Source organism: Akebia trifoliata, chromosome 3 (assembly GCF_017979445.1).
Source record: "Akebia trifoliata isolate Shusen 1 chromosome 3, ASM1797944v1, whole genome shotgun sequence".
In the NCBI taxonomy this organism is placed as follows: domain Eukaryota; kingdom Viridiplantae; phylum Streptophyta; class Magnoliopsida; order Ranunculales; family Lardizabalaceae; genus Akebia; species Akebia trifoliata.
In genome coordinates, this window is record NC_141377.1 from 55,062,939 (window position 1) to 55,084,804 (window position 21,866).

Genomic DNA, 21,866 nt, shown 5'->3' on the forward strand with positions numbered 1-21,866 from the left:
AACTGAAGTATTGTGGCTTTCTTTTAGTTGCAAAATTTTAGTGTTTCTCTTAAAGGTATACATTTGGTATTTTAAAGTTCTTGCTGTTGGATCCTTTGATCTTTCTATTGCCTATAATGCTCTCTACATCAATATTGAAGAGATTAAAGAGTTACAGTTGGGAGGTTAATCACGTATGAGGAAAAATACAACAAAAGTACTAAAGCATGAGCTTCCTTTGTCAGTAATTGTTTAGTAAACAGGTCATGATAATCTGACTTCCCCATGTGGCGCACTCAATTGACTCTCTTGACATGACAAGTTTGGAACCGTAGATCTATATGCCTTGAGATACACTTTTTATGGGGAAGTGCGGTTTTGTATCCCGAGGAGTATAGATCTACGGTTCCCGAACTTGCCACGTCAAGAGAGTCAATTGAGTGTGTGCCACGTGGAGTAGTCAGACTATCACGATTCTTAGGAAATAGAGATTTAGTGCGGTACGTCTTAGAATTCCATAGTGATGTATATACGCTTATTCATGTTGTGATTTGTGGAGTTTGATGGTATATATTGGTAAAAAAGGACTACTGCTCATCATTTAACAATAAGCTTTGTATAGTTTCATTGGTATTATGTAAAACCCTAGTTAGGATTTCTTAGAGTATATCTTTCTCTTTTTGGTGGAAGGGTGTAATTTGTAACTAAGATTTTTCTCTTCATAGTGGAATCAATAGGATCCGTGGACGTACCCCGATCTTAAGGAAACCACATAAAATCTCTCTTTATATTTTTTTTTTGTATGTTTTTGCATCTTGATTATTTTTCTTTCTTTATTATTTTTGGATCGTTTTCTCTAAAAATATTCAAAGAAAATTAGTTCGAGACATTATGGAAATGCCAAACTTTAGATTTAAAAAGTTGTAATTTGGGGTCAGTCTTTGAAAAGTTCATGTAATGATCCCTAGGAAACGTATATTCCTATTTCCATCTCATCCATGTGTTGGGCACCGAGTTCATTGAACCTTTGGAAAAGTTGTATAACACTTGGGAATATTTTCTGTTTTGCTAGATAACATTTGGGAATATACCATAACATATTTTCTAATAAAACAAAACAATATTTATTAGATATTTCAATATCATTTATTGTACTTCATATAAATAAGGATCATGAAATGGATCAATGTTTCAACCCAAATTCAGTGTCCATGGCTTTGTGGGTTCCGTTCACGCTGTTGTTGGTAGCATCATCCTTGAGTATAAGCCACTATGGAGTAGGAGGGAGGAGCATATCAAAAGAAGAAGATATAGAGTTGGAGAGACAACTCAAGAGTCTTAATAAGCCTCCCATCGAGACTATACAGGTAACTTAGAGTGACTTTCACCTTTTAGGGTCATTGTTTTATTTTTTTTATTATAAAGACAATGTTCCCCTAAAAATTAATGTTTTCTAGCATTATCTTTGATACCTCTATGCTAGACTTTCCAAGTATTTTCCATTATGTTGACGTAAATGTGATGAATCCTAGAGTCCACACAGAAGATCTAAAGGTCTGCGGGTAAGGACAACAATTAGGGATGTTTATGGGTCGTGACTAGCTCTATTTAATCTACCATTTTTTTTTTAGTTTTATCTATTTTTATATATCGACAATTAGGTTTAGTCCAAATTGGTTTTGATGTAGTTAAATTTAATATGGCTTGGGATAGGTGAAATCAAGAAAATGACTCATTAAAACACCCAATCCCAACTGTTCTAAAAATCCAAATCCAATGATCGAAATTTATCAAAGGGATACATGACGTATCCTTGAAAAACATATTTTATCCTGATCGTTGGGTTTTACATTAGATGGTTGGGGTTGCATGTTTTTATAGAAGTCATTTTTTATTTTATCTTATGAATACTGGAATTTGGGAGATAATGTTGCCTACAATCCGCTTGCCTAACCATCAGGTATAAAAATTTCACTTAGTTGTGTCAATAGTAAAACTACTTGTGCCAAATGGGCTCAAAATGCTCTATGAAGATCGCCTCAAGAGAACATGTAATTTTGTGTGTCAATAAACCAAATATGGTCATACGTCATCTTGAAGGTGCCAACTCAGCTAAGTTGGTAAAGATATGTCAACACTTTATTCCATGATCGAGGTTCAATTCCCATTGAAACCACTTTAACATTGACAACTAACCACCTTGTTTGCCTAGGCGAAAAAAAGTCATACATCATAATGTGAAATGGCCTTCAAAGTCGTTTGTCATTAATTTGCTGCTTAATCTTACCTAAGCCAGTACGTATGAGAGAGCTCAATATCATTTACTGTATTACTATTTTTTTTTTTATTATAATGGGGGTGTCTGCACTTACGTCCGACTAGGGGGACTGAATGCGCTAGGACTGGAACCAAGGCATATGGGGCCCTCCCCTGGGCACGTGCAACGCTCGCACATCACACGCACCAGGTAAGTGAGGGAAAGCCTTCGCGGGTGGCCCCAAGGAAATATTGCTCATATCGGGTATTGAACACACAACCTATAGACTCTCCCCGCTTATTGGATTCGAAATTGCCATTGAGCCATCCCCTCAGGGGTTATTTGTTGTATTAATATTAATAAAGGCCAATGCATATTGTTTGATCATTTATTTGTTTGTTTAATATTTTTCCCAGACCAAAGAAGGGGATATAATCGACTGTATTGACATCTACAAACAACCTGCATTTGATCATCCTTTGCTAAAAAAATCATAAAATTCAGGTCTCTAATTTCCCTCAGTCCCTTATTATTTCTTAAGTCATTCGCTCAAAAAACTATTTATTTACCTTAGTTTCTTTTGTTTGAGTTTTCTATACAGATGCGGCCTACTTCTCGTCCAACAGGGGTTAATTGATGAAACTTCATCAGTTGATAACCTTTCGAGGTCTACGCTAAGAAGTATAGTTTGTCCACAACAAACAGTCCCAATTCTAAGGACTCGAAAGGAATTTCTAATCAGATCTAAATCTTTCTCAAATTCTTTTGCTGCTAGTATTCATCCACATACACCTGATTCCCCTGGTCGTCATGTAAGCCATCGTAGTCAAAATCAATGCTCATTCTTATGTTTTAGATCACAACCAGATAATTAATATTATTGGGAACCTCACCTCACCTTTCACATTGAAATTTCATATTATGTAAATTTTAGTAACTAACATTAATTTTTTTTTTCTCAGTCTGCTCGTCTTAGATCATTTGAAGATCCAAATAAAATATATATTGGTATCGGAGCCATCATCAATACGTACAATCCAACAATACAGGAAACAGACCAAATTACTATAGCTAATATGGCTCTTATGAATGGTCCACCCAATGAACGCAATGCTTTGTGGGCTGGATGGATGGTAGGTCATCATATTTATTTATTTGTTTCATCTTTACTAACTTTATATTCTTCTATGTAAAATGTTGAATTTTTCACAAAATTTTTTAAATGGGATTCACAATTTATGAAATTGATTTAAATAAAGAAAACAAAGTTAGTTTCACATTACACCATTGTTTTGGTAAAGAGTGATCAATGTTAAATTTCACGATGATGACATTGTAGTGGTTTAACGACAGTAAATATATTTTGTTATTGTAGAATATAAAACTATAACTTAAATATGCATAAATTTAATATATTTTTGCTTGACTTGTCCAAATATAACTTATCCTTTACGACATCTAACATGCAGGTGGCACCAGGAGTACTGGGTGACAATAAAAGTCATATATTTATATTTTGGACGGTGAGATCAAGATTTTAATTTTTTTACATTCGTGATAAGCTAACTAAAAAAAAAAAAAAACACTCAAAATTCACTCAATTGATGTGGCATGTGCACTAAACCATATATTTTTTCCTTGGAATACACAAGGAAAATATCTATGGTTATGTGAAGTTGACTAACATTTTTTAAATAAAATAATTACATTTTTCTCCTGGTCTTAATTGGCCGGAACATGCCTTCGATGCTATTACTTTGAAGAAATTAGAGTGTTCAAAATAGGCATAAGCTTTGAATACATTAGCATTAGATGACATCATAGGATTCTGATCCTATTACGTTGGCCTTCTGGATCATAGTAATGATTAATAGGGACAGTTGGAGGTATCCAGCCCTCTTACCAATTCGAGACAAAATAAATCTCTCTCCCGCATGCACCATATAATTCCTGGGATAAATCCCTGAGGGGTATTCGAACTCAAGACCTTCATTTCCTAATTAGATGGTTAGAGTTTATTATATATTGTATCTGACTAAAACGTAAACGTATTATTTGTTTCTCATATTAACAGGTAGACGGTGGTCTTAAGATAGGTTGTTTCAACTTATTTTGCAATGGTTTTATAGAAGTTGATAGTAAACATATTATAGGAGAAGTTGTGGATCCTGTCTCCACATATGATGGACCTCAATATGACACCAAAATGATGATATTTCAGGTAATTAAATCATCATCTACACCTTATGCGAAATTATAAGTGAATCAACAATATGATTTGTATTTCGCCATTTAACTCACTCTTGACATTTGATCTCAGATTAGAATTGTTCCTAATTATTAACGACAATAAAATGAAGCTTGTCTCATTAATTTACGTAATGTTCTGTTTTATAATTGTAGGATCCTCCTACGGGCCATTGGTGGTTGTTAATTGATGATGTAAATGTGGGTTATTGGCCAAAAGAATTAGTCCCACATTTAGTGAGAGGTGCTTCAATTGTTTCTTGGGGAGGAGAGGTACTTGGTCCTTTAGATAAAGATAGTCCACCTATGGGGAATGGACACTTCCCTGATAATTACTACAACCATAGAGCATGTTGGTTTAGACAATTAAAAGTTGTTAATACATCTAATTACCTAGTAAATTTTGAAGAGGGTCGCATGGGGAAATATGTTGATACCACTATATGCTATAACTTGGAGTATTATGGGTTTCAAAAGGATCTATGGGGAGGACATACATTCTTGTTTGGTGGGCCTGGAGGGGCTTGTGGTGTATAAGAGTAGTAATATTTAAAGAGAAATAAACTTATGTTTGGAAGCAAAAATAAGTACTTCTTTCATAATTATGATCGAATCTAATTTCATTCTCGAACTCACTTAAGCAAAATTTGGTCACTTGTCTCTTATTTTTTCATACTTGTTTTTTTCCATTATTATTAGAGTAGAGTATATTTGAAAGAGTATGATTGCACTCATCTTGTTTTACTTGATACAATCTAATTATGGTTTTAAAATTTGGTTTCGTGTATCAAGTCGTCTTGGACAAGTTTTTCAATACATTTCAGACGTTTAGTTGAAAAATAAATAAAAAATGAACATGTGATAATAGATCTCGTTCAAAAAATTGACTTGTTCGTCCGTCTCGTTCATGCCTAATATCGAGATGACTCGAACGATATGTCTCGATTTCGGACGAGTTTTAAAATCATGATGCCAATCACCTCATCAATACAAGTTGGTGTCATATTTTGAAACTCAAGTGAGTTATAATTGGTCTTCATAACTAACATTTTCTCTTGAAAATATATTGCAAAATAATAAACTTTTAAATTTCAAAATGTTAAAAACATCAATTTTTTTATACTCAGAATCCAACTATTCTATTTATGTTGAGTCTTTGTCAATTAGGAAATATAATTTTATTTTGTAAAATTATTTTACTATTATAATGAAAGAACAAAGAGTTGAAGGATACACAAATTTTAGTTGTCATTACCCCCACCTTTATATTTCAACAGTCATTTAGATAAAAAATCAAGAAAATTATAATCACGCATTACTAATTTTCAAAATTATAAAAATGTTTTATTTTTTATTTTTTACCATTTAATCTTTGAAAATAACATTTTGAATTATAATTTACAAGTTAACCCACTAGAAGAAAGTGACGAATAAGTAACAAAACTTTAAAACGGCCTACTGCCCTTTCTAATTTAATACGGTTTTAAACGTTCTCTTTGTTGAAGACCGTTTCCAAAATCGAATTTTGATGAGTAAGCTCGACTGCTCGAGAGAAACCTTGAGTTCTTCGATTTTATCTTTCTTTCTCAGACCCTAAACAAAGCTCCATCTTCGATTTCCATCAGGTTTTCATCGATTTATCACCTTTGATCTTTGTTTCTTAGACCTAACGAAGCCCCATCTTTGATTTCCATCAAGTGTTCTTCGATTAGTCTCATTTGATTTTTGTTTCTCAAACCCTAACGAAGCCCCATCTTCGATTTCCATCAAGTGTTCTTCGAGTTCTCACATGTGATCTTTGTTTCTCAAGCCCTAACAAAGCTCCATCTTCGATTTCTCAATCCTCAAACCCTACGAAACTCCATTCCCATCTCGATCAGTCAAAGTACATGAGTGCAGAGGGAACTTTTTCTAGGGTTTCGTTGCAGAGCTTTTCTCGGATTGGTTTCGCTTTGAGATTTTATGTTTTGTTTGAGGATTTCTAACAATCTTCAAGGTACAGTTCTCTATTTGTGAAATATCTTTTATAGAGTTTTTGTTTTTTCAAAAGTTTCAATATTTTTGATTGAATTTCGAGTTCCATTTGCTGTTTTTGCTCGATCATTGGCAGGGAAAAGTCGAATCTGAGCAGAATTCACTTATTTTTTACGAAATTCAAGCTCTCGGAAGGATTCCTATCTATTTTCGAAGTATGATCCTAATTTCAAGCATTCTGCCTCTTTTTCTGTGGTTTATTTCTGAAAATCAAACATTTCTAATAAATGATGTACACTTAATTAAAAAATCACTGGTGATCAACTGATTTATTGGTCCAAAAAATGTGGTTTCATAAGAACTCTATGACCAATCACCTGCTTTTGTACTGTAGTTCAGTTTTCTTGCATTTTAGAGATTTCTTTGAGGCCCATCATTTGCATGTGTTTGCGTACCAGTTAGGTCTTGTTTTTCTTTTTGGAAGGTTTTTCAATTGATTTGTGATAATTGATTGGACTTAAGCTGAAGTTTTTTGCTGTTTTGTATGTGATGTTACCTTATTTACTTATAGTTTTAGAAAGGAACATGAAACAAAAGGAAGCATTTAGAACTCTTGGGTGCCACAATAATCTTTTGATTTGCTGTTCACTTGGTTAGATTATTCATTAGGAAATTTTGATAGCTTAGTTCATATGTCCTTTTCCAAGAAATCACAGTTTTCAAATGACTAGGACCATAGTTCTGCTTCAAATGTGAATCATCATAAAAAGTAAGATATTTTTTTACTGAACCCTTTATTTTTGTTTACTGAATGTTAATTTTCGCTGGTTTGGATTTGTATCTTGGCCCTTGGGTTGAAGAACCAAAATTATATTGGTAGCTTTTTAGGGAAAATGACTCTGAAGGACTCTTTATTGAGAATTTGTACCAATACGGACCATTTAAATCCCACTTAATAAAATATTAGTCTATTAAGGATCTTTTGAAGACTTTTAAGGACAATACCTGAAATACCCTTTTAACAAGTTTACAAAGTGTTTGATCTAAAGATATAGCGAGTCAAATAAAAAATTTGACCAATTTATTTAGTTATTAATATTTTTTTGAAAAATAAAAAATAAATGTTTTATTTATTAAAAACTAAATTCAATATAATTTTATTTGAGTCATTTGTGTTGACTTGCTAATTTTTGAGTTGAATCAATTTGATGAACATTCAAGTTGAGTTTTAAAATTATGTTTTAATTATTTAAATATTTTAATAAATTTAATATAATAGACCAAATCAGTTTGATGATGATCATACTCATTTCCATCATCATCATCTATGTGATTTAAAGATTACCAGTTTTGGTAAAAGAAACAAGTTTTTTTTTAATTGATCTATAAGAGATGACCATAGTTAAGGGGCATGTCATTAAGTATAAAACGAGTAGCTAGAATATTCTCAAATAAACACGTTTTTTAAACTTAAAAAATCATTGAAAGGGTAATCATGATATTTTCACTTCAAAAATCCTTTTTAGACAAATATTTGATAAATTGGGTATTAAAGAGTCCATATTTTTTTAGAAGGGACTTTTTGGTACATATTTTTAAAAAATAGGTCTTTGTGGTCATTGTCCCTTTTTTTTTTTATATCCTATTTTAAGTAAGTAGTAATTTGGAATTCTTTGTAGTAATGCAAGGGTGTCAAATATGGGATTGGCACAGTTGCTTAGGCATTCCTACTTCCAAGAAAGAACTTACCTGTGGCATTGCATGGGTTATTTGTTCTCTTGGTAGCAAAGTTATAGGTCTAAAAATGGAATGTGTACAATTTTTTCTTCCTATGAACTGAAACAACAACTTAATGATACGTCAAATATTTTATTCTTACAAGGCCTACATTAGTTCCATTTGATAGTATTGCATTTGCAAGGTATAGATTTGGTCGCTGGAGGCAAAAGCAAGAAAACAAAGCGTGTATCTACCAAATCGGACGATATCTAGCTCAAACTTCTTGTTAAGGTTAGGGTTTTTTGCCCATATTTAGTAATAGCTGTTTCATCTTTAGAGATTCTTCACGGATCTATTGTTTTTGTGATTTGAACCCATATTTTCGTAGTGTTTGTATGAATTTTTCTCTGTTTTAGTACTCGTCATAACCATCTACTCACATTATGCGAAACTCAAGGGTAGAAAAATATATTTTCTCGCTTATGCATCGGGGATGAAGAGATATATGTCATAATGGCTCTATAACATTAGTGATGTAGACAAAGATGTCGTTGTTGAAGAGACCATTAGTGATGTAGAGCATCAACAACAACAGTTGCATCTAGTGAAAAGACAATAAGTGGGATAACTCTTTGTTGACTATCAGATTGTTAAAAATCTTCTTCTATTTGGGTGAAATTAAAAGGCAACAAGAATGATTTAGGATAAATCTTTGCAGTAATGATTTTCATGCAGTTGGCCCAAGTAACCTCAAACTTGGTTTACTAGTTGTGTTCACTAATGAGAGACATAATTGTGATTCAGAGGCTACAGAAGAGCTTGCTAAGGAAACTTTGGAGATTTTATGGTTATGAATCAATAATTTTCAAATAGCTAGGATTTTTTCTAGTGAGTCCTTGGTGACAGTAGTTTGTAGACCACTTGCAAATTTCTAGACTCCACTGTTACCTTCTCATTATTGGCGTTTTACTTCATGTAACTTTGGGTTCTTTCATGCTCATTACTTATTATAATATTCTGAAATGCTTTTCTATATTTTCTTAAATCACTTTTATAATTATGTTTCTGAATTTTTATCGTTGACCTGATCTGATTGAGATTTTGTTTGTCTACAGACAGACCAAGAAACAGATTTTATATTAGTTTCTTATACAGGATTAGGAATTGAACCCAGCAGAAGGGAACAAATTCTTAAAGCCAAGAAGGTTAGGCCTTTCTTTAAGATTTTTTTTCCGGACTGTGTCAACAATTTATGATCAAATTCACATTGAGTTTCCTTGCAATCTAAGTTTAGCTTTTCCAGGCTGGTGAGGATTCATTAAGAAGGTCAGGTCTTGGGTACACAATCTTTCGTCCTGCTCCTCTAAAGGTACTAATTCAACTGATTTTTTGAACAGTATACCCAAATTTTAGAAATGATTAAAGAATTGGTCGATTTGAGTGGATTTTTTAATTTAACTTGAACAAAAGTTTTGTTATGTTCTATAAATAACAAATCAGTTGGTGTGGTTGGATTTCTATTTAACTCATCCATATAAACATAGGCATAGTTACTGTAGTGAAATTCTGATAATGGAAATTTGAACTAAATTATGTATAGAAAGGCTATCAAGATATGTTACTGGACAATAGGGTTGAAGGAGTAATAGGAATTTCCTTATTGTACCCTTACTTTATTAGAATTTGGTTTGAATGGGTGTGGATTTAACTCTAAGTCAATGTTTAGTGTTAGCAGAATGCTTTTGGGCTATTTGTACATTTAAATTGTGGAAAAAAAGATTTAATTGGTGGTGTTCAAAAGTCGACTGTCGGCTTTCAGTTGGTCGAATGGGCTTTAGGGGTTTAATGGAAGGCAAATAACTTAGCCATTTAGGGAAAAATTATGAAAATGTGATGCTTTTCTTGTCTAAGATATGATACTTGCATGTGTTTTCATCTTATTGGATTGTTAGAGAGGATAATGGGTTTTCTTTTGTTAGTTTTATATTTTAAACACTGCCAATGACAATGCTGCTGATAGGTGCAGGAAATCATTATTGTGGAAGGCTTGAAACTGGATGACATAAAACTTGGGATATATTCTGTGCATTGCCTACCTCTAAGATTGTCTGGTGCTGAGGGATCACTGATTAGATGTATTCTCATCAAATGATAACTTTTGTAAGTCCTACATTGCAACCGATCTGTCATCTTTGTTTGTTATATCTCGACTTATCTCGCATTATACAGCAGTGAAGGTGTGATTGTGGTCACCTAAGCGCTCATCCTCTGGTAGGAACATTACTAACAATAAGAACTATGAATCCACTCTGAAGGGCATCGAGGTCTTGAATTTCAACAAAGATGGTAAGTCAAGCTCTTTCCTCAATTAATTCTCATGCACTGTGGTTTTGTCTTTTACTCAACAAAATTAGAAGTAAAAATGGCAGGATCAGAAAAGCCAACTTTTATAATATTACTGCTTGTAAACTTGCACTAATGATGCTACGATTTGCCTGAATATGGCTAATATTGTTTCCAAAATAATCTTGGCTGATTTATGGCGGCTTTTACAGGTTAATGTCAATACTGAAGTTGGAGTTATTCGTTTGAAAGAATTGCAATTGTATACAAATTATGGTTGCTCCAGCCGTAGCAAACCAACAAAGAGTTATGAAGCTCTTCAAAAGCAAGCAACCAAACTCAAAGAGCAAGTAGATGGATTTTCCCAAACCCCCATCCATTTTCAATCACTTGGGTAAAATCTTTCACCCAATCAACCTTAAAATGTAGAAAAATGCTAAAATGACTTCCTACGACTGTTCAACACTCGAGGTACAAGTGAAAAAGCATACCATGACATCAGCTCATTGTCAAATGTAGTGCCCTGCGTAGTCACTCTAGCACTGTTAGAAATCATTCTAGCTACTTCCAACTTACAAACCTCAATAGTGTGATAGGAATTTTGGGAAAGAAGAAGACGAGGACTGATTGTGGATAGAACAATGAAGGGTTTTCAACGAGTTGTTAAGGCTAGGTTGAAAACCATGGATTGAAGTTTGACTATGAAGGATTGTTGGGAGAAAAGGCAAAGGTTTTTGGTTAACAGCTTTGAAGATGACAAATTTTCTAGGACAATGCCCTTTCATTCATTTATGTTGGTCTTAAGAGTTGGAGACAGCATAGGTAAGGGGTGCATGTTATCACTTTAAAGACGCAATGGATATGGTTATATGTTAATGCATATAACCAACTCTCTTATTCACAAACATGTACACACAGAAGACAACGGTCTTTCTCTCTAATTTTTGAGGATGAGAAGATCACTACGGCATTGACCTATTACTTTTTCTTGGAATGAATGAGTAGTTGTAGTGCATTTAAGTCTTTCAAAAGTAATTGAATACTTCTGAAAGTCTTTAAGTTACTGAAATATACATATGACATCTAAGGGATTGTTGGCCAAAGCCAAACCGCAGAAACTTGTGGAATAAATTCATTTTAAAACTTTATCTCTAAAGTCCAAAATATTTTTGTGTAAGAGAGTTTCCTATTTTATTTGTTTTGTTCCACTCTCAAAGATGATTAGAACAAAAACTTTGGTTTTTTAATTTTCTAATTTAATTTAATTTATTTCACTCTCTTTCAAGTGAATTAGTTTTCTTGATAATGCGATGAACCATTGAATCAGTTTCCTAAAAAAGAAAAAAATTATTCCATATTTTGTGAGATTACTCCATGTGGGTTAGGTGAGATTTTTGTTAAGAGTCCTTTTTTCAGGTCTTTTAATTGCAAAAGCTTAGAGAGACAATCTCCATGTCGAGGATGCCATCCCTTGATTTTAACAAACCGGATTGGACTCACTTGTATTTTAATTTTGTTAAATCTTTAGCTTTGTTAGCATTAAAAAAAAAAAAATTAAATGTGAAAATATTTAAGATTCTTACAAGCTTTTAAATGTTTAGTTTTAGGATTTTTAATTAGTTTTAAAATTTGTTAAAAATTTTAATTGGTTTAAGAGTTTGTTAATATTTTTAACCCTTTGAAGTTTAATTGATTTAAAGTTTGATTAATTCAAGGTTTAACATTCCTTTTTGTGTGTATATGTTTTGAAGGGCATTTTGATAATTTTTAAGAACTTATCTCAAATTAGCCTAATACTAATGGTAAACAATTGTTTAAGTTGTTTGAATGAATTATAATGATTTGTAACATAGACATAATAACTTGAACCAACTTTTGCAACATTTGAATGGTGTGTTTTAATCTTCAATTAAAATAATTTAAGAAATTGTGGTGTAATAAGTAAAAAAATAATGATTTTCTGATGCCCTCCTTCGACATTACCCCATCACGGACATTAGCCCATCACAGAACGATACTTTTTCTTATGCATGTCGAGGCAAATGACGTACGATTCTGTGATGGGGGTGTATGGGGGGGGGGGGGGGGGGTTCTGATTATCACAACTCTAAATACAAGTTGGGATGCCAATAGAAGTTTTTGGGAAACCTAGGTTTTTTCATTTTAAATTTAAATATTCCGGAAACTCACTCAAAAGTCCCAAATTTCAAGGTTATTTTATTATTTTGTTCTTTTAACTTTAATGAGATGCCCTCAGTATTTTGACCGGAAAATAGCTGAATCACCCTAATACGACTTGCTCCCCAGTCTTCTATGCTATGCATTCCTATATCAAAAGTTTTGCTGCCTTTTCATTAATCTATTGCTCTCTCTCTCTCTCTCTCTCACCCGCACACAGTAAACTGTAAGTTCTTTGTGCTTTTATTTTATTTGGAAAATGCTGGAATGACACAAAGAGGACACAAATGATGCCCGCACATCATTTGTGTCACCCCAGCACGACTCTTTATTTTATGTCTTTTGATCTGATTTTTGTTTTCTGTTATTACGTCATGAGTTATTGTTTATTGGATGTTTTAATTTCAGGAACCCTAATTATCTAAGGGGAAGCTATTTGATCATTTGCACTTTGTAAGTCCTTTTTTCTCTCTTTATTTTTTTTTGAAGCTTTTATGTATTTTGTTTATACCCATCAAATCCTATATTCTTGAAATAAATATTTTATTTGTAAATCTGATTCCACAGAATTTAAATGGACTTTTCTAACCTCAACCCACGAGGCACTACTGACGAGACTCTCCATCAAATAGATGGTTGAGATAAGAGGAAAAACGCAGATTTCACAGAAATCCTTAACATTTCAACCATCAGAATGATGGAGTGCCTCAACCCTAATGGTTTTTCTATTAAAAATGTCACACCATATACATCTTGAGATGTATTAAAAATTGAAAAAATTACTAAATCCTTGATAAAATTACATATTTTTAGATAAAATTGTCCACAAGGTTTTTAATTTATTAACTAAAATACCCCCATGATGATTTCAGGTTTTCTTTCCAAATACCCCCTCTACTTGGTGAATCTCTTCTTGCTCGATATGCTCCCTTCAAATTATCAAATTCCACAAATGCACAAGGGAAACAAGTATTCTTTAGCTCCTGACCATTGATCCACAGCTTTCCTTCCCTCTCTTCTTCCTTAATAAATTGTAAGTTTTTTACTTCTTTTGATTTTTCTCTGTTATTATATCATGCAATAATTGTTTTAATTTCAGTCGAACTAATTATCTTAAGGTATCTTTATAGGCCAAATTCAAAAGAAGGAAGCTATTTACTATTTGCACCTTGTAAGTCTTTTTTTTTTTCAAGCTGTTATGTATTTATTTCATTTTTATCCCATCATCTCATATTCTTGAAATAAAATTTTGGAAGTCGGTCCCGTAATCGGTAAATCTGACTCCACGGTATTAAAAATGGACTTTTTTATAATCTCAACTCACAAATAAATGATTCGTTCATAGGCTAAAATACACCCTAATGATTAGATTTCAATTTAATTACAAAATTTCTACAATAAATATCTTTTACCAAATGTTCCCAAAGCCTTTAAAAGTACTTTTGAGTCTGAACAAATTGGCAAAAATCCCCTTGAGATAGGCATTTTTTTATTTTATTTTTAAAATAACCTTAACTACAATAAATATCATAAAAAAGGTGGATCTCTGAATGGATCAAAACAGGTCGGTATCAATTGTTTTGTAATTTTGTATTTGTTGATTTCAATCATCTAGATCAATTCTTGTAAAAATGGTCAATCTTGATGATTGAATCAAAATAGGTTGAGATCAACCATAATTTTATCCAACGCAAAGGTCAACACTTAAATCGTTGAACTCAAGGAGGAAGCTAGTGAGCAGCATTAAGAAAGAAAAAAAATGACTAATCGGACTGTCAAGTCTCGCTGCTTTAAAGTTAAGAGTATTTAGAATGAGAATTGGAATCTGTTGACTCTATGAATGACTCCTAAAAAAACCTCATGATCCCAACCCTTTCAACACAAAATCCAAATGGTTGAGATTTATGAGTATCTTGATTACACAAATCTTGGAGATATTTATCCTGATGACAAATCTCAACCATTTGATTTTGCATTTAAAGGGTTAGGATCATGTTTTTTTTTTCATGAGTCATACTTAGGAGTCGAGGGATCTTGACCTGAATGAAAGAGAATCCTACATCAGGGATGTTTTTCCAAAATACTTACTAAAACACCGAAACAAAACAATTGATGGTGCAATTGTGATTTTATATTAGTGACTTAAAGAAAAGAGATTCTAGAAAAACGCACTGACACTTGAATGAGTGCAATTCCAATGGTCTCTAACCCCAAAGGATTGGTGAAATGATCACAGTGCGCTGCAAGAAGTGGAGCTCTTGAGTTTGAATCACCCCAAAGGATTGGTGAAATGGTCATATATTTGGGGAGAGAGAAAACAGTTTCAAATGGCCTCCTCAAATCCTTTTCCATTACAATCTTCCCTATTATCTAATCCAAATTTGACTTTGTTTTTGCACAAGAGAAACAAGTATTTTTTACCGCAAAATCCTGTAATATTACCATATTGTGACGTCACGTATCATACTTGTGTCACTAATCTTATTAATGACAATACTCATCGATAATTGATAGCATTATAAATATTTTCAAATATTGTACCATCTTTCCACTCCACTCAGTTAAAAGTAACTTTTGTAGGGCTTAAAACTAGTCGAGTTCGAACTAGATTTGAGTATATCCATATTCATATTCAATTTTTTTTTTATCCTGATCCAAATTTGATTTCAATCCGGTTAGCGAATACTATGTCAAAATCATTTTGCGTTCACTAAATCTAGATCCGTCCTGACCGAAGTGCTTGATTTGGGTTGGTCAGGTCGATTTATTTCGGACCGTTCAACATTTTTTTTTCCAATAGTACTTTTCTAATTACTATACTATCCTATTTTACCCTTATAATTCTTTTATTTTATAAGAACTCATATTATACTAAAGTAGTAGAAAAAAATGATATTTTGAAAAGATAAAAATATATTTTTCAAAGTAATATATCATTCAGATCTAGGTGGACACAGGGATGAACCAGCATCCATTCCAGATTCGACTCAGATCATGGGACATCAACCCATATTCGACCCATTTTTTATTCAGGTCAACTCCAACAAATCAAAAGCACTAAAATCAGTTTTGGACCACTTGGATATCGGATAAAACTCAACCCATTTGAAGTCCTAAGCTTTTTCATAAGAGGATGAGAAGACCACTATGACATCCACTTTTTTTAAATTTCTCATATGGTCTTTCTATCCTATTTTTAAGGATAGGGAAGAGAAATTCATTGGAGATCCCTAAGCCTACCCGAATAACTCAAAATGATCTATATGTGCATGGGTCATCTGACTTTTAGTTTTTCTCGGAATGAATGAGTAGTTGTAGGGCATTTAAGTCCTTCAAAAGTAATTGAATAATTCTGAAATAGTCTTTAAGTTACTGAAATATACATATGACATCTAAGGGCATTTTAAACTAGACAAGTACTTTCAAGAAAATGATTGATTGAGATGAGATGAGGATACTCCTTATGGATTTTCTAAACAAATAGATCCAATCTCTAGGAAACTAGATTTTTCCATCCATCTCTGCATAACATCAAAAGTTGTTTTTAAAGCATTTGTCTATCAAAAGCTTTCTTCGTTCATATCTTTTATTAGCCAAGTTTTTAATGTTCTCTTCCATAATAGAACAAGATTTGAGAGTTGGTAGATTCGTAAACTCATATGAAGTGAGCTCATATGTTTACACACAATCCGATGGTGTAAATTCAAATTCAATTGTTGATATTTTTCATAGAGATACATGTATTTTAGAAATATGTATTTTTATTTCACAGTTGAATTTGTTATATTTTACATGGTCAGGATTATGTGTGAACATATGAGTTCTTGTTTCATGAGTCTACAGATCTTGACCCATGAAAGAAACTCTTTATTCTTCTTTTAAGTTTTTCAAATATCTTTGCTTGTTTATCTTTTTATTGTTTTCGCTAACAATAATTAAACTATCTATTTTCTTTTATAGGGAACTCAAAAATAAGAAAACTATTGAAAGTGAAAAAAAAAAAAATTTAGATGTTATTTGTAAATAGAATCTTTTTGACACTGTACAAAAATAAATTTTGATCTCATGTCAAGAGGTGCATGTTGACATTGAGTATTTTTTTAAATATATATAACTGACATGAGATCAAAATTTATTTTTGTATAGTGCAGGTTCCATTGACAATAAACTTTTCTCAAAATAAGGGCATATTCATAATTTTAAAAATTTTCTTTTTAAAAAAGGTATTTTCGATATAAAAAAAAAATTATCAATTTATTGTACCGTTTTGGTAAAAAAAAAAAATTTAATTTTGAAAACGGTAAATTACTATTTTTGAAATTAAGTTCAATATTGCTCTGTTTTAGGAATTATTCAATTTTTAATGCATGTTTTGGTAAATTTACCTAATTTTAAATATTGTATGATTGACTTGATACATAAATACAAGTTTTCATAAACGCAGTGACTCTCTTACTTATTGAGCAATAAGACTACATTTCAAAAGATAAAGAAGGGAGGAGGATATAGAAGAGATAAAGAGTGAGTTAAACAACCAATAATTTTGGGCTTCGATGATGGATGATGCTTAGCATTTGCCTAATGGGGAAATCGTAAACTATACAGGAAGAATATGGAAAATATTCCCATGTGAGATTGAGATAGAATTAAAAAAAAAAACTGATATGTTTTTACTTTATTTACGTAGAGATTGTTTAATTAAGGATATGAATAGATCGTCATAATTCGAAGAAGGTAAAAAAATTGGGATTTTTCGAAGGAGTTGTGCAAGAAAAAGGTTATATCGGTCCTGGTATTAGTCCAAAAAATATTTTACAATGCGTGAAATATTCAAAGAATCGCTAACTATAATCTATACACAAGAAAAGGGAAAGAAAAAGAAAAAAAGTAATAGAAAAAACAAATAAAATGATATCCAAAGCACATTTTATAATTTTTAAAAACCTTCATCTAATCTAATATGAAATTTGCATGTTAGAAACTTATCTCACTACTTTTGTGTATCAAAAGTTTTCTATGGTGGTATCTTTGCTTAGGGAAGTTCTTGATCTCTTTCACAAAAAAACAGAACATGCCTTTTACCCAAGTGTTAATATTTTAGCTACTTTGCCTTTTATTATCTCCCTCTCTTATTAAATAAGGGGCGCTCTATGCACCTACTTTTTTGCTCGTCTCACACACTTAACTATTTTCACCCACCATCCGCCACTAATCTGATTTGGTCTCTTCTTCTTCTACTACTTCTTCTTCTCTCTCTCTCTCTCACTCTCATTCACATCTACATCTTTCTAATTCTTCTTCTTCTTCTTATTTGAACTACATAAGTTTCAACCAGGGTTGGGTGGTTCAAGAAGCAATACTCTAAGAGCTTGCAAAATAAGTTAGCAATGATCGTGGAAACCTAAACTCCTAATCTAGTAGTTGTTAGAAAATTGGTAGCGAATTTGGTCCCAGTACCAATGGATCTCAAATTCATTAATACATGATCTTATTTGTAGTAATTACAATAAGTGCTTTCATGACTAGTACAATAAGGATTGTGCGCTTTATGGTACAAATTAATAATATATTACATTGTTGACATATTAAATCGGCTCATTATATACTCATTCATACATACATACATACATATGCTCACACGTTAAATGAAAACTCCAAATGACAGGATATCCTTGTGCACAAAAATTATATACATTACTGTGAATTAAGCACCTCTAAAATTTACAAGAAATAAAGATTTTTATTAGTAATAATTAATTATCTCAACAACGAAGTTTCTAATCTTATTATACATAACTCTGAAAGATAGAAACATAAACTCATGTATTCTATATTTGGATATGTATGTTTTCGGAGGCAAATCATTAATTGGTCGAAAAAACTTTCTCATAGTGTAAAAAAATTCTCTACCCATGGAAAATTCTTATATACTTGTGATCGTGGAAAATTTGGCTTTCAACCAAAAATCGATTCCCCAACAAATGCACAAATAAACATACCATTAATCTTTCGTTTTTCATGGTTTGGTTTTGAAGTTCAATTTAAAGATTAAATATTAAACTCCCGGACTAGCTGCCTGCACTATTAAAGCTTTAGTTTTCTTCTCTACTATTGGAATAACTATAGCCAACGACGCTAAATTTAACTTTTAAGTTGTTAATTTTGTCCTTTCTTAATTTTAAGTTTTAAAAGATTGTGATATTTTGATAAAAAATGTGCAGGAAAATGGCGAATGCAATCCTATACATTCTCATAGAAAAATTGGTCGATAGTCTCCTAAATGAAAGTTGCCATGTGCTTGAATTCCACAAGCAATTTAAGATTCTAAATCAAGAGCTCGAGTTGATGCAAAGCTACATCAAACAAGTAGAGAGAGTAAGGAGGAAGGACCAAAATGAAATTCTTAAGACTTGTGTGGGACAATTGAGAGAGTTACTATATGATACAGAGGATATTTTATCAGATTGCAAGTTGTTTTTAGAAAGAAGAAAAAGGGTCTCAAAGTTCAATCGTTATTGCTCTCCTTCATTCTGGAAATTCCGTTATAGATTGGGAAAGAAGCTTGGCGGGATAAATCAAGAAATAGAGACTCATAGAGGTAGGTTGAGTTCTTACCTTCTTGCAGCTCCTCTTATCCCTCTGAACCAAGAGCAGTTAGGAAGTAATCGACCGACGAGTTACCCAATTCTAATAAAAGATGCTGAAATAGTAGGCCTGGAGGAAGATGTGAAGAAAATTAAACGGTGGGTCTTAAACCCACATGGGTCGCCGTTGAACATCATTGGAATAGTGGGTATGGGTGGGATTGGAAAAACCACCCTTGCTCAGAAGGTACATAATGATGATGATGTGAACCATTACTTCGATCATATCTTGATGGTGACTGTTTCACAAGCTTTCAAATTTGAAGAGTCAATCAAGTGTATGTTGAAAAAAATTGGTGGGCCTAGAGACTTCTCGAACATCAATTTATATGATTTACTGAAGGAACTACAGGACATACTGGAGAAGAAGAAATGTTTGGTTATCCTGGATGATGTATGGAGACTAGATGAAGGCTTATGGTGGGAAAGTTTGAAGGCAATTTTGGTTCACAGTAGCACTTGTGTCATTGTCACAACAAGGGATGTGGATGTGGCTTGCTTAATGGGAGTCACTGAGACACGCACACATCATTCACGACCTCTCTCTGATAAGGACAGTTGGTCATTATTCATGAAAATAACATTTTCAACGGAAGGAGGTCGGTGTACAAATTCAGAGCTTGAGAATATCGGTAGGGAGATTGTTGATAGATGTGGAGGACTCCCATTGGCAATCAAGGTTGTGGGGGGAATGATGATAAATAAAGGAAGTTCGACCAAGGAATGGGAGCGAATATCTAAGAACCTTAGTGAAGAATTGGATAAGAATGGTGAACCACTCCTTTCTGTGCTACAATTAAGCTATGATGAACTTCCTTCTCATTTGAAACCATGTATGATGTGTTTGGCTGTGTATCCTGAAGATTATGATATATTTTCTAAAAATATCATTTCTTGGTGGATTGGTGAGGGCTTTGTCCGAGTAGGAAAACAAGGAAGGACTGCATATGATGTTGGAAGAGAGTATTTCAATGAATTAAGCAGCCGATGTTTATTACTTCTACATTTTGAGTATTTTGGGGCAAAAATTGGTTGGTTTGGAGTACATGATATGGTAAGAGAAATGATTAGAAGGGTCGCAGAGGAAGAAAATTTTATTTGGATAAATGATGGGGGGAAGTCTTCCTCTATCCAAATCCAATCACATCGTCGAGTAGGTATGGTGATGAACTCAGATATGAATCTCTTTATATCCGAGGAGCAAACCAATTTCAAATCATTGCGGACAATAATGGGGATTGATTTAGAAGAGAGTGAGGAGTTGGTTCTAAATTTGGAATCAAAGCTATGCCAATTAAAATGGTTGAGGGTTTTGGTTATTCATTTTAAGGATTCATCACTTGAGAAGAAGTTTAAAAGAGTAGATTGGTTGAGTGGGATAAGATCACTGCAGCACCTCGTTTGTCTTCAGATAGAAAACTCCCGATTAGAGAGACTTCCAGATTCTATTGGAAATCTTCAAAGCCTTCAAATTTTAAACCTAATTAGTTGTCCTAATTTAAAGAGATTACCAAAAAATATAGCATCCTTGGAGAAATTAATCAACTTGATTTTAATTGATTGTGGGTCTCTAGAATTCTTTCCCAATGAGATTGGAAACCTTCGACAACTGTGTATATTCTCTTTTGCCGTGAATTCAAAAGTCAAGGATGGGTTTCGCATTTCTGGGTTGAAGAATCTGACTCAGATCAAACAACTTCGCATTGACATAGGTTCAGAAGATGGAATAGAAGAATGGGAGTTGAAGGTGTTGTTAGAGCTCACACAATTGGAGTGGTTGTGTATAAAATTTCCAAGCAACAACAACAATGATGTTGATGAGGTGGAGGAACGACTACGACTGGCAAGGAAAGTAGATCATCAACTGCTCTCACCTCTTAACCAGCTCTCAGACTTATATCTTTATGGGCTTGTAGGAGAAAAGACACCTTCTTGGCTCAATCCAACCTCTCTTCCCAATTTAAGGTATCTTACCATTTACCATAGTAAATATCTCAGCCATATGAGTCCAGAATTCTTTAAAGATGATGAAGATTCTAAGAACAAAGTTTGGAAATTGGAAGTCTTATACCTTGGCTGCCTATACGAATTGGAGGAGGAGTGGCCCAGAATGCAAAGGGCAATGCCATTTTTAAGACTCCTCGAGGTTGTCAAATGCCCAAAATTGAAAGAACTCCCTTTCGACTTGGATGAAGATGGTAGCGGCACTTGGAGGAAAGAATGAACTCTGTGTACGTACTTTATTTATTTCGATGTAATAATTCTCTCTCTCGCTTTTTTCTTTTTCTTTTCTAGTTTTGTGGCTCACCATTAAACAGATGGTTAGGCTAGGAGGAAAATTGCTTATTTCCTAAAAATGAGTAATACCTTTCTAGGGATGAGTATGACTCCACTTTTTCCTTGGGATACAATTTTTTTTGGAATCCATATCTTCCTAACTGTCAGTTTGATGGAGGGATTAGTGTTGATCAGAAATCTTTTAACTTTGGTTGTAAATTATGTATCATTTGGATTTTAATCACTCC

At 33.0% G+C, this 21,866-nt stretch overlaps 3 protein-coding genes across 3 annotated transcripts in view; all 3 read left to right on the forward strand.

Moving 5' to 3' along the window:
* LOC147408085 (disease resistance RPP13-like protein 4) overlaps window positions 1-21,866 on the forward strand; it is a 49,811-nt gene that overhangs the window by 27,212 nt on the left and 733 nt on the right. The window lies entirely within an intron of this gene.
* On the forward strand, window positions 1,170-6,479 carry LOC147408086 (protein neprosin-like). The gene is made up of 5 exons (XM_086436966.1): window positions 1,170-1,346; window positions 3,199-3,369; window positions 3,706-3,759; window positions 4,311-4,457; window positions 4,640-6,479. Exons 1-5 carry the CDS (start codon window positions 1,191-1,193, stop codon window positions 5,018-5,020), a joined length of 909 nt encoding a protein of 302 aa, XP_086293092.1. The 5' UTR covers window positions 1,170-1,190; the 3' UTR covers window positions 5,021-6,479.
* On the forward strand, window positions 6,342-21,565 carry LOC147408087 (disease resistance RPP13-like protein 4). The gene is made up of 9 exons (XM_086432653.1): window positions 6,342-6,479; window positions 8,379-8,467; window positions 9,292-9,381; window positions 9,480-9,545; window positions 10,203-10,336; window positions 10,409-10,522; window positions 10,732-10,913; window positions 13,106-13,150; window positions 18,919-21,565. Exons 6-9 carry the CDS (start codon window positions 10,520-10,522, stop codon window positions 21,563-21,565), a joined length of 2,877 nt encoding a protein of 958 aa, XP_086288779.1. The 5' UTR covers window positions 6,342-6,479; window positions 8,379-8,467; window positions 9,292-9,381; window positions 9,480-9,545; window positions 10,203-10,336; window positions 10,409-10,519.